General features: G+C 33.9%; 1 protein-coding gene across 9 annotated transcripts in view; it reads left to right on the top strand.

Moving 5' to 3' along the window:
- LOC126965650 (guanine nucleotide-releasing factor 2) overlaps positions 1-12320 on the top strand; it is an 89752-nt gene that overhangs the window by 42479 nt on the left and 34953 nt on the right. For 7 of the 9 annotated variants that reach the window (XM_050809338.1, XM_050809333.1, XM_050809334.1 and 4 more), the window contains 6 exons: positions 1107-1248; positions 2267-2347; positions 4130-4260; positions 4758-4854; positions 5950-6057; positions 8111-8218. In XM_050809338.1, the coding sequence (XP_050665295.1) occupies positions 1107-1248; positions 2267-2347; positions 4130-4260; positions 4758-4854; positions 5950-6057; positions 8111-8218 (667 nt within the window). The remainder of the gene's footprint in view (positions 1-1106; positions 1249-2266; positions 2348-4129; positions 4261-4757; positions 4855-5949; positions 6058-8110; positions 8219-12320) is intronic. The other 2 variants (XM_050809337.1, XM_050809336.1) reach the window with 1 other exon arrangement.

The raw sequence follows: 12320 nt of genomic DNA, 5'->3' as shown, positions 1-12320 counted from the left end.
TAAGAAATGCCCATTAGGAAAACAAAACATTGGCAATATAATCGCTTTTCTTTAACTAATGACAAAACAATGGTGTTCCAGGCGAATATAATTTAGACACTTGGCATTTTTGTACGTGACATTGGCACCACCACTCGATGTCGTCTTTCTTTGCCTTCGCCTTAGACTATTGAAAGTCAGTATATACCTTGATACACTCTCCTAGGGAGAAACTAAGGGTGATTTGTTGTTTATTATTTTTATAGTAAAATTAGATAACAATTATCATACATACAATTATATACATAAATATATATCATTATATAAATAACTATTATTAGGTCCTTCAATAAGAGTTAAATTTTTATAAAACACTAGCTGACCCGGCAGACTTAGTACTGCCTCAATCTATAAATAAAAGACCAAAATTTTTGTATAAAATAAACTTAAAAGTGTTATTAACCGTGTTTTAAGGAAGCTTATTTTTACCTCCTGAGAAAATTAGACAGATATAAAAATTCTAATTAGTTTTTCATTTTAAACTATTATTTTTATTTGAACGACGGGGACACATCATAGGAAAATCAAAATTGATGTTTTATTTAATTCAGAGTACATATTTTCATATTTTTTCAACCTTTTAAACGTTCTCTGAACTTCCACAAATAATTCAAGACCAAAATTAGCCAAATCGGTTCAGCCGTTCTTCAGTTTTAGCGAGACTAACGAACAGCAATTCATTTTTATATATATAGATAGATGAATGTTGTTATATGTGTATTTAAACATTTGTTTCCGATTATAATATATTAAATTATTACCTTTGAATAATTGTGATACTTTCGTGCCTTAATTTCGAACGATGTAGAACAATGTAATATTATTGTCTCAAAGCCTTTTTTGTCTGTCACACAGTGGTTTTCAAAAAACCTTCTACATATGTACCAACCTATTAGCAAGTGTTCCAGGTCGATACGACATGGGTACCTAAAAAGCAATGTTCCTTTTATTCCTTTGACGTTGCAAGCTAGTACGGGCGACTGTGATCACTTAACATCAATGACCCGTACGCCCATTTTTAATTCCATAAAAATATAATGTTAATTTGTAGGTTATATTGTTTTCAGACATACCGCTGACACCGAAGGAGCGGTCACTGTTAACGGGCGAGGCCGGCAGTGAAGCGAGTGGGGTTCGAGCCTCGCATTCTTCAGAGTCCATCCTGGATGCCCCGGATACGCCGCCGCCAAAACCCACCAGACCTAATAGGTAATATACTTTTTTTTTAAATTATGACAATAAGGAGCGGAGGCCCCCCACAAGATGGACCGACGATCTGGTCAAGTTCGCCGGAATACGTTGGATGACGCGGATGGCAGCGCAGGACCGGTCGTCGTGGAGATTTTTGGGGGAGGCCTTTGTCAAGACGTCCACTACGTCTTCCGGATGACAATAAGGAACGAGATCCTCCCCATTACAATACAGTGCCGATTAGGATTCTTGAGAACACAAAAAATTATAGGCTTTTCTTCGAATTTTTAGATATATTCTAAAATAAAGGTAAAGATTCGATAGTCGATTGGTATTTTAATTTACTCTTAGTGCAATTACTAAGAAAATTTGTTTTAAAATTAAACGATAAATAGTTTCGCCAAAAAGTGAGCCGCCATGATCGTGACATCTTAATAACATAAACAAAGAAACTTCAAAAATGCAATGCAAAACTTATTGATTTTTATAAAGATAAAAATGTGTGTTGCTAATAACAAATTGTTTCTGCCATAGTGACGTCACAACATGGTGGTCGGCGTTTTCGGCCACGTGACACACATAATAAAACTGTGAATTTAATTTTGAAAATATAAATAATTCTTATGTGTTAATAACAAATTTTAATAACAATTTGATAATTTTCATTTGTTATGTTAAAAACACTATAAATAACATACATTCATAATTTAATTTTAAAAGATGATATTGACCTACTGCGCTCGTCACCTTGAGACATAAGATCTTAAGCTACATATGCTCAGTGATTTCACTAATTACGTCGTCCTTCAGACCGAAACACAATAATGCTTACTCATTACTGCTTCATGGCAGAAAAAAGCGCCGTTCTGGTACCTATAGTCTAGCTGGCATCTTGTGCAAAAAACACCTCCCATTAGTATACTATCCGTTATGCATATTAATACCAAAGTTGATTTATTTTTTGAAAGTTTAATTTAATTGAAAACAACAACATTTAATTGAAAGGGCTTTAAAATAAATTTAATGTTTATTGCAGGAAAATTGAGTTGGCCCCACCTTTACCACCGAAACGCAAATCTGCAAACGACAACTCCTTATTGGGAGTCTCTATTGACAGGTGCGTTATTTTTAATTAAATTCTAGGTCTAGTACTTTTTATTGATTTCGTGGAATAAGAGGCGCTGGGTTGGCTTTAGTGTATTAAATTTTACTTCCAATGACTTGAACTTGTGTAAGTGAACGTAGTGTTTTTTGCTTGACGCCACACTTAAAAAATATCACTATTGACACATAAAAAACTGTTCCTATACTAATCTCAAAATTATTCAGCGGATGTGGCTTGCCTTGTATTTCGTAATAGAGCCGGGCCAGCTTTCTCAAATCAACATAAATCACTAAGAAAAAATAAAAAAATAGTTGTCACATTTCACATTAATTTGTTTGGCAGTTTTTAAAGATAGAATTTCCTACATTTTGGTCCTTTTGCTACATATAAAATATTTTTTTTTGTTTAATTAACGTTCCTTTTATATTTTAAAATCTTTTGTTTATGTACCATACCATATGCAGTATGTACTCTAGGAGACTGGAATCGAATTAATAGAAACCTATAGACTTAGATAACTTATACGTCTATTATAGAGCTTGTTTCTGCTAGACAACTAATGCAAATGCTCGCGATTTGTATGTCACTTTATGTTAGTCTGCGTAAAGTAGAGGTTAGTTCTAAACTCAGTTTTTATCGACGTTTTCACAGTCTATCTAGACATATAATAGTTATTTATGCAACTGTTGTGTAATAAGGGGTATTAAAACACTAATGTGGATAGTATCACATGAGTGTTTTAATATCTAATTATCAACAGTTGCATACAAGACTTTATCTACACCCATAATATGAATCCTCTTAAAGATTCTGATACAGTTAGCTTACTGCTAACATTAAAACAGCTAGTCCTAGTAGTAACCTTATATCATCCAATACTGATTATATACAAATAAAGTAAGTATTAATGAAAGAATTATTTATTTTAGTAGTAATTTACATTTTGTATAGTGCAATAATTAAAATTCACTTGAATATTATGTTCTTTTGCAGCGTTTAAAATGAATCGCTCATTTTTTGTAAACAAAACAATAAAAATATCTAAGAAAGATGGCGGGGATTCGAATAACCTACTTTCTTTTACGGCGCGCGACGTTCTGGTTGTGTGGAACGCGCGTAAACGAATATGTTCTTTTTTTTTAAATTCATACAGATACCACACATTGAGCAATAAGAATGTGGCTGTCTGTTAAAACTCTTTGAGCACGAAGGGATTGAAAAAAAAAATAGGAGTGTTGTTATGAAATTCAGTACAACATTACAACACTCGTTTGGATGATGTAATGGTGCTCCCACATTGCCGTTATAAAATGTTTGTAAACATTTTATAACACCAAAACATTTACTAACAAATGTTAACAATTGTTGCACTTTGTTAGAAACTGTTACATGTTATAAGTGCTCCTACATTGATGGAAAATAACAAGGAACTGACAAGCGAGACACCACGCGCAGCGACCTGCGTACTCTAACCCCCACCGCACCGCACCGCCTATCCCGCCATCACCCTTATAAAATGTTTACAAACAAAAGATAACACATTTTACTAACATTACTAAACATTTTCTAACATGAAAATTTATTTGTGATTAAATGTTTGCTAACAAATGTTTACTAACGTTATTAAACATTTTCTAACGGCAATGTGGGAGCACCATAATGGTTATTAGAACATTGGGTGTTTTAATGTTGGCAATAAGCTAACTGTTTCAGAATCTTTAATAGAGGATTTAAAGCATGGGTGTAGATAAATCATATAATACAACAGTGTGAGAGTGTGTGTGTGTGTTGCAGGTTGTCGCTACAGTCTCACAGCAGCGGCTCGCAAGACTCCATGCTGAACGTGTCCAACGACGAGGAGCGGAGCACGCACGACTTCATGAACCACGAGGTGTTCATCTCCCCGCCCACCACGGATCTAGTCGGTACGTGATCTCTTTTATGACAATAAGGGACGAGACGAACAGGACGTTCAGCTGACGGTGATTGATACGCCCTGCCTTTTACAATGCAGTCCCGCTCAGGAGTCTTGAAAAACCCATAATTTCTGAGTGGCACTACAATTGCGCTCGTCTCCTTGAGACGTAAGATGTTAAATTGTGGTACCCATAATCCAGCCGGCATCCTGTGCAAAAGAGCCTCCCACTAGTAATTAATTTTTATTTATTTAATTAATATGGGGCATGGAGTAGTGTGATTTCTATTTTCATATACATATTCAAATAGAACACTAAATGGTAACAACAATCAGTTCAGTTTTTCATCCATATAAGTCAAAATATGAATTTCTAAATTTAAATTTTAAAAGCTGTTCTAGCGCCTATTTTATTATGTCAATAATTATTCATTTTTGCGCAGCATGTGTGGTTCCTAAATAGGCACTGTATTGGTTGTTAATAAGGAATATATTGCAATGTTTCAGGAATATGTAATTGTAATAACATGAGCGAGATGAGAACATCGGTGGGGTCACACGAGTCTCACATGAGTCATGCACACACTCACTCCAACCACAATCGGTGAGTATTTAAGAAACATTGCACAGAAGAGCTGTTCGTGTTGATTCCAGCGGCTAAATTCCACCTCCGAACTTTACGTCAAAAAGCAAAAAACCATCCGCTTCACGTTGACGTCTGGTATTCCACAACCGCGCGTTTTTCAAGAAATTTCTTTGGCAGGCACAGCCACTTTGTGGAATCAATTACCGCCTGCTGTTTTCCCGAACCGATACGACTTAGGGACCTTAAAGAAAAGAGCATAATCTCATCTTAAACGCCTTCAATCTTGCCTGCATCTCTTGACACCTGTTGTTGTGGATGTCCATGGGTTGCCTCACCACTCCCATCCCGTGAGCCTCTTGCCTGTTTGCCTGTTTTTGTATATAAGGGAGGTCTAATATAAAAAAACTAATATAATTAATGTAATATATCTTATACATGTAATAAATTAAAAACTTTACACTGAATATATTTTTAAAACATTACTTGCTGTGTGATGTACAAACAATACCGAAACCAAAAAAGGTTATGTGAATGGAGTGTGACATTGTGTGTGTGTGTGGGCGTGGCTATTTGAGTCCTACTTCGTTTCCACCTACGCTGCTTATAATAGTTCGTAACTAATCAAAAATGGCTGTGCTGTTTGATGTGTTTGGACCTTTTACCGTTTGACTTATCTTTTCATGCGGATATTCTATTCCGTAAGGGTGCTTTTTAACAAAATTGATTTTTTTTAATGAAAATAAGAGTCGAGACGAGCAGGACGTTCAGCTGATGATAATTGATACGCACCTCCCATTACAATGCAGTGCCGCTTAGTATTCTTGAAATACCCAAAAATTCTGAGAGGCACTACAACAGCGCTCGTCAGCGCCTTGAGACATAAGATGTTAAGCCTCATTTGCCCAGTAATTTCACTAGCTACTTATATATTATATAATGTAAGACAGGGCAAACAGGCCAGTGGTTCTGAAAGTTATAGACAGTTGCCTATGGACATCTGCAATTCGAGAAATCATGAGATTCCTTTAAACTGCTGTACTTTTTGTATCACATTTCGCACTATTCAAAACTACATGAAGCGATGACGTAACATTTAAAAACATTTATTTACAGTTTCTCCAATGAATCTGGTTTCGTATCGGTGGGACACTCAGAGATGTCTACGGAGCACAGTTTTACATCTACCTTCTCTTCGCATCACTACTCTAGTCATACAGACAGGTTGGACACTCTATTTAAGTTATTATCATGTTTGTGTTTAAACATTTCTCATGTATTATTTTATACCATACGAAGTTAGGAACAAAATATTACCTTCCAAAGTAGACTTGATTATAAAGTTATATTAATCTAATAACCCGGATTTTCATGTTAATCTCCTATCTTATTTTTACAAACTGTTCGATGTCATATAAAATACTCTTAAATCACTGAATGTCATGGGAGGAGTTCAGATTATATCCGCTCATAGCATTAATATTATGTATCTCTTGTATAAGGGGTTGGTAATTTAAACGCAATTAAAATTGAAATATCTGTATTTTACAGTTTCCACTAATAATAATAATTATTATATTAACTGACCCAATACAATTTGGGCGGCGTTACCCCTTAGAATTCACAATAAGTATTCACAACTCGAACTTAGCGCTCTGGCTTATATAGGACACAACCGTCTACCGTGATGATGCTACCAACTGTTAGTTGGCACTGCTTTAGTGTCAACTAACTTACATGAATCAAGTTAACTTAAGATCTGAATATTATATGCAATTATAGTTATTTCTAATCATAGTGATAATTGTATTAAATAGTATTTAAATATTAACAGTAGTTAAATAAATGTAATTATTAATTGGGATATCTTATGGCAGTTCATGACGTTGGTAGCACTTGTTAACACATCAAGCTGACACGCTCATAATACAGTACAGTGATAATATAACCAGTAATTAGTCTTTATAAAAGCTGTCAGTGGTTTCAATAGAATGGATTTTTTTTTTGTAAAATTCGGTGAACGTGTAGTTGTGAGGCCCTAATTTCTGTAGGTAAGAGAGGTAAACGACCTTAAGTCAATTTTTGACGATTTTCATGTTTTTACAGATTCTGATTTGAAAAAATCCGATTTATATAATGGTAAAGAACATTAAGTCCAATCGCCAGGCAATTCGAAATTATCAAATATTATTAAACATTAAGTCCATGAGTAAGTAAAAATTAAACAGTCGTAAAGTCTTTTAATATATCCTTTAGCATAAAATTTTAGCACAAACTTTGTGCTTAAACATAGGAATTCAAATCAAATACAGAGTACGTGTTTCGATATAGGGGTTGCACTAAAAATATGCAATCTTAACTCTCCCATATTGTGTTTTCGCTATAAATTACCTCCAATTATGCACATATTTGCTAAGAAAGTGATTCGTGAAAAACAGATGCCAATACTATTTTTTTAAATTAAAATAAGTTACATTCCGTTCCTAACTTCTAAGATAAAATAATATGTGGACTGATTTATTTTTCTATCTTGATCATACATAGTAAATCTTTGGGAGCATAATTAACTTAGTGTTTCTTTCTCTCATCATTTGGTAGTTTCAGATATTTTGTTTATATTAACTCGAATGATTCATCTTGATATGTTTGCACTGTTTCTGTTAATGTGGATGATGCATATTAATATGTACATTTCAATTGATTTTAAGTTGTCGTTTGAAATAGCACAAGAAAGTTCATTTTGACATAAAAGTGTCGTGGAATCAATTGAAATGGTATTTTATCGGCCGTTCCCAATATTCTGTCTATCTCCGGTTGTGGCCTACTTGAGATGAAAATCGAAACTTATCGACGGTAAATCACCTTATCCGTACACGCTGTCTGTCAATGGGAGGACATATAGCTTACCAGCGATAGAAGTTTGTATGGAATTTGTAATTCGCGCGTCCCAATATCAGGCGATAAGAATGTCTTATCGGGTATATTGGGACAGCTTCAGATTAGAGTTTCTTGCGCCCATTCTTCTCACGTCTGAGGCAGTCTCTTTTGAATGGGTGGTAGATTTTGACGTTCAATAAGTGATTATAAATCCTATTTTGAATAAAAATATTTGAATTTGAATTATTGACAGCTAATTACTGACAGTAGTAGGTAGTAATTTATCTCTATCTGTAGATAGTATATTGGGATCGGCCGTAAAACACATTAAAGTTAATTCACGAACGTTATATAACCTGTGTTCTGTTCCTTCATGCTTGTTGTTTGTTATTGTTTGCAGTACTTTTGAAAGTACAGAATTTGTGAGCGAAATGAAGTGCACCACGCAAAGTATTGAGAGCCGCATGAACATGATGAGTGTGAACAATGTGTCCTCGCACAGCACGAAGTGAGTGTCTCGTTCTAATTGTGTCTCATTCATCGGTTGAGCAAATTACGGTTCGAATAATTCCTGCCACGCAAAAAGAGCAATGGTTATATAGCACAGTCAAAGACCTTATAACCGAGTAGACTTCTTATACCGATACTCAGATCCCATATATTGCAAAACTATAGATTTTTTTTCCAGTGGAGGCTCCTTTGCACCGGATGCCAGCTAGATTATGGGTACCACGACGGCGCCTATTTCTGCCGTGAAGTAGTAATGTGTAAACATTACTGTTTCGGTCTGAAGGGCGCTCAAACAGTCAACGACAGCCTCTCAAAGAAAAATTTAAAGAAATAAATATTATGACTGTTCGTTGTCAGTACATCAATGAAAATTTAATATATGTTCACAAAAATCGTCACCTTTTTGCTCTAAATAGTGATTTTCATTATTATAATACTAGAAGTAAGGGATTGCTTGTAACTTATTCTAGTAGACTTCATAAGATACATAATAGCTTTAAGGGTAAATGTATACACTTCTATAATAAAGTCCCAGCCACTGTTCAGGCATTATCTATAAATAAATTTAAATGTTTTATAAAAAAATGGCTCTGTCGTAAATCCTATTACTCCACTGCTGAATATCTAAATGATCGGACAGGCTGGGACTAGATAGTGATTATTTTATAGCGATAGAAATGACTGTACAATATTGTATATTTTTATTGAAAAGAGCGCAAAAAAAGAATGCTGGGAGAGTTTCTTGCGCCGCTTTTTCTCTCTCAGAGCGTCATTTGTTTCCGAAGCGGTAGTAGTATCTAGTAGTATAAGAAATGACATCAAAAAGAATTCTAAAGGAATCAATTTTGAGAAAAATAAATGCCTTTATTTTTCTCAAAATTGATTCTAGTGAAATAACTGGGCAATCTAGACTTGATGTCTTATGTCTCAAGGTGACGAGCGCAGGTGTAGCGCACCTCAGAATTATTGGGTTTTTCAAAAATCCTGAGCTCTTCCTCTTGCATTCCAGTCCTTATTTTCATAAAAAAAATATACAAAATAAATGAAAATACAAGTAATACTAGTCCACAGAAGTATAGCAAAAATAATTATTAAAATAAAACTTTAAATAGAAAAATTGAAAATATCAAACAAAATAAATATTCAAATAAATGTAGTATAAGAAAAACAGCCTTTATAGACAACGTTCCATGGCCTCTGGAACGATGTGCGAGGGCGGCCAATCGTTGGCTTTACCTTTGATTCGTTTGATAATTTGCAACTAAATTAATATTAGCTTTGTTAATTTTCACTAACACTTTTTTATTTCGAATGAACTGAACAGATCTTTGAATTTAAAATTGCGCATCACATTCTTTCCAAAAATAATGGAAACCGAAAATTGTTTCAAAATGTTCTTGAATGCACAAATTACATCGCCGTTTTAAAGAATTTTCATATACCTACACAAAGTCAAGTAGTTACTAAGTGTCCATTTAACCTAGAAAAAAAGTAATCGTATTTATTAATTCAAATTGGTATACAAATGATTTAAGTTTTCTTTAGTGTTAATTCCGCCAATATTTGTTTATAAAAAACAATTTGACACGTGTTTCGCGTCTACACGAGTCGAATTTTTTTTCAGTCTCGTGCCAGATTTTGGCGAGACAACACGTCCTGAGGATGCCTCGTGTAGAGGCGAAACACGTGTCGAATTATTTTTAAAAACAAATATTGGCGGAATTAACACTAAAGAAAACTTAAATCATTTGTATAATTATGGATTTCCGCAAAGTAACGCCTAATTCAATGAATTTTCAAATTGGTATAAGTTTATTTAATAAACATAATTAGTCTTTAGTTACTAAGCTAACTAGCTAGAACTTCAATCAATAGTTTTTCATCATGCTTCAAATTATAGAATTTGAAGCAATCACGCAAAGAACTATGAAATCTCTGCCAAAGGCAAACGCATTGTCTATCTGCCCTGTCTATCTGCCTCACCTATCTGCCTGCTTATCTATCTGCCTGAGACTCACGATAAACTGAAGTAGTAAACACAGTAGTACTGAACACTCCTTCACCTTATTACCTTTATATCCTCCACATAACAAAAAAAAATCTTTAATAGGGAATACCTCACAGCTATAGTTTATCGATACTTTTTTACACTTATTTTGAAACCATTACCTGTGATCATGCATAAATAAACTTGGCATCCCCTCAGCGCTCTTTTTACGAGTCGATATTCCAACATATGCTATTTTTTAATTTAGTTATACAAACATACATAAAAACACACACGGCTTATGTTTGAGCACAATTAATACTAGAATGTATCCTGGTATGTTCTCCTAACTAGCTCAACTTTTCCCGAACATATAGTGGATTCTATAATTTAAAATGAAAAAAGCGCTCAGTTTAAGCTAACTTGAATAAAGTTAATTGCATATATCTAAGGAAATTCAAACAGCCTGTTATTTTAATTTTTCTCTATATGTAAATTAATAAATTGTTACCACCACTATTTTATAAGTTTGCAAATTGTACTTACAAATATGGATGTAATCTCATTTATCTATGGATGATTCCGAAATAAATGATTATTATTATAATAATGTCCATCTTCCATCATCACATAAATTCGATAAGCGGAAAAAAAAACAATTTTTGTAAATAACAAGGCCACGTACTATAGTTAAAGCAAATTATTATCTATACTAATATTATAAAGCTGCAGTGTTTGTTTGTTTGTTTGAACGCGCTAATCACTGGTACTACTGGTCCGATTTGAATGATTCTTTCAGTGTTGGGTAGTCCATTTATCGAGGAAGGCTATAGGCTATGTTTTTTTTTTCAAAATTAGGGATCCGTAATAAAATTGCTATTTTGTAACACAAGGTGTAAAATCGAAAACCTATTTTTGCGTGCGCTGCAAAAACTATTGACAATAGAACAAAATGATGTACAGGCTATAATATAGGCAATATTTTATTACTTATAAAACTATCGCGTGAATTATACTTTATATGGCAAAACAACGTTTGCCGGGTCAGCTAGTAATTAAAATAATTATAGTGTCGTACATTAATTGACCATATCCGTAGCTTGCTCAACCGTTGATGTTTCATAAAACCCGCTTAAAACATACACTGACCTCCTTTCGGAAGCGCGACGTAAACAGTATGATATAATGTTTTGTTCCACTTACGACGATCCTTAACCGACATGCTAAGTAAACTTGATGCGAATTATGCATGTCTTTGTTTTGTTTTGTGAACACCTTAATTATTTTGATACTTGATAGTAGTTTACTTGTTTTTTTTTCAAGTTTTAAATTTAGCTATGTATTTGATATGCCATTATTAGTTATTTATGCAACTGTTGTGTAATACGGGGTATTAAAACATGAATGTGGGTTTGATAAAAGTATCACATGAGTGTTTTAATAATTATCAACAGTTGCATACAAGACTTTATCTACACCCATAGTATGAATCCTCTAAAAGATTCTGAAACAGTTAGCTTACTGCTAACATTAAAACAGCGAGTCCTAGTAGTAACCTTATATAATCCTTTAATGATTATATACAAATAAACTTAAGTATTAATGAAATGTCCTTTGCAGCGTTTAAAATATCTGGCGGTGTACTGTCAAAGTTTGAATCGCTCATTTTTTGTAAACAAAACAAAACAAAAATGGCGGGATTCGAATAACCTACTTTGCTTTTACGGCGCGCGACGTTCTGGTAGCGGGGAACGCGCTTAAACGAAAATGTTCTTTTTTTTAAATTCATACAGATACCACGCATCGAGCAATAAGAATGTGGCTGTCTGTTGAAACTCTTTGCGCATGAAGTGATCGAAAAAATCGAAAAAAACAAAGGAGTGTTATTATGAAATTCAGTACAACATTACTTCATCTGTTTGGATGATGTAATGTTTATTAGGACATAGGGTATTTTAATGTTGGCAATAAGCTAACTGTTTCAGAATCTTTAATAGTGGATTTAAAGCATTGGTATAGATAAAATATAATTACAGGCATATGACACATTCCTACTCTACTCTCGTTTTGTATTGCATCACGAACATAAACTTAGTATACCAGCGTAATAGAC

Source organism: Leptidea sinapis, chromosome 8, assembly GCF_905404315.1.
Source record: "Leptidea sinapis chromosome 8, ilLepSina1.1, whole genome shotgun sequence".
NCBI classification, from domain to species: Eukaryota; Metazoa; Arthropoda; class Insecta; order Lepidoptera; family Pieridae; genus Leptidea; species Leptidea sinapis.
This window is presented reverse-complemented; position numbering and strand designations above follow the sequence as displayed.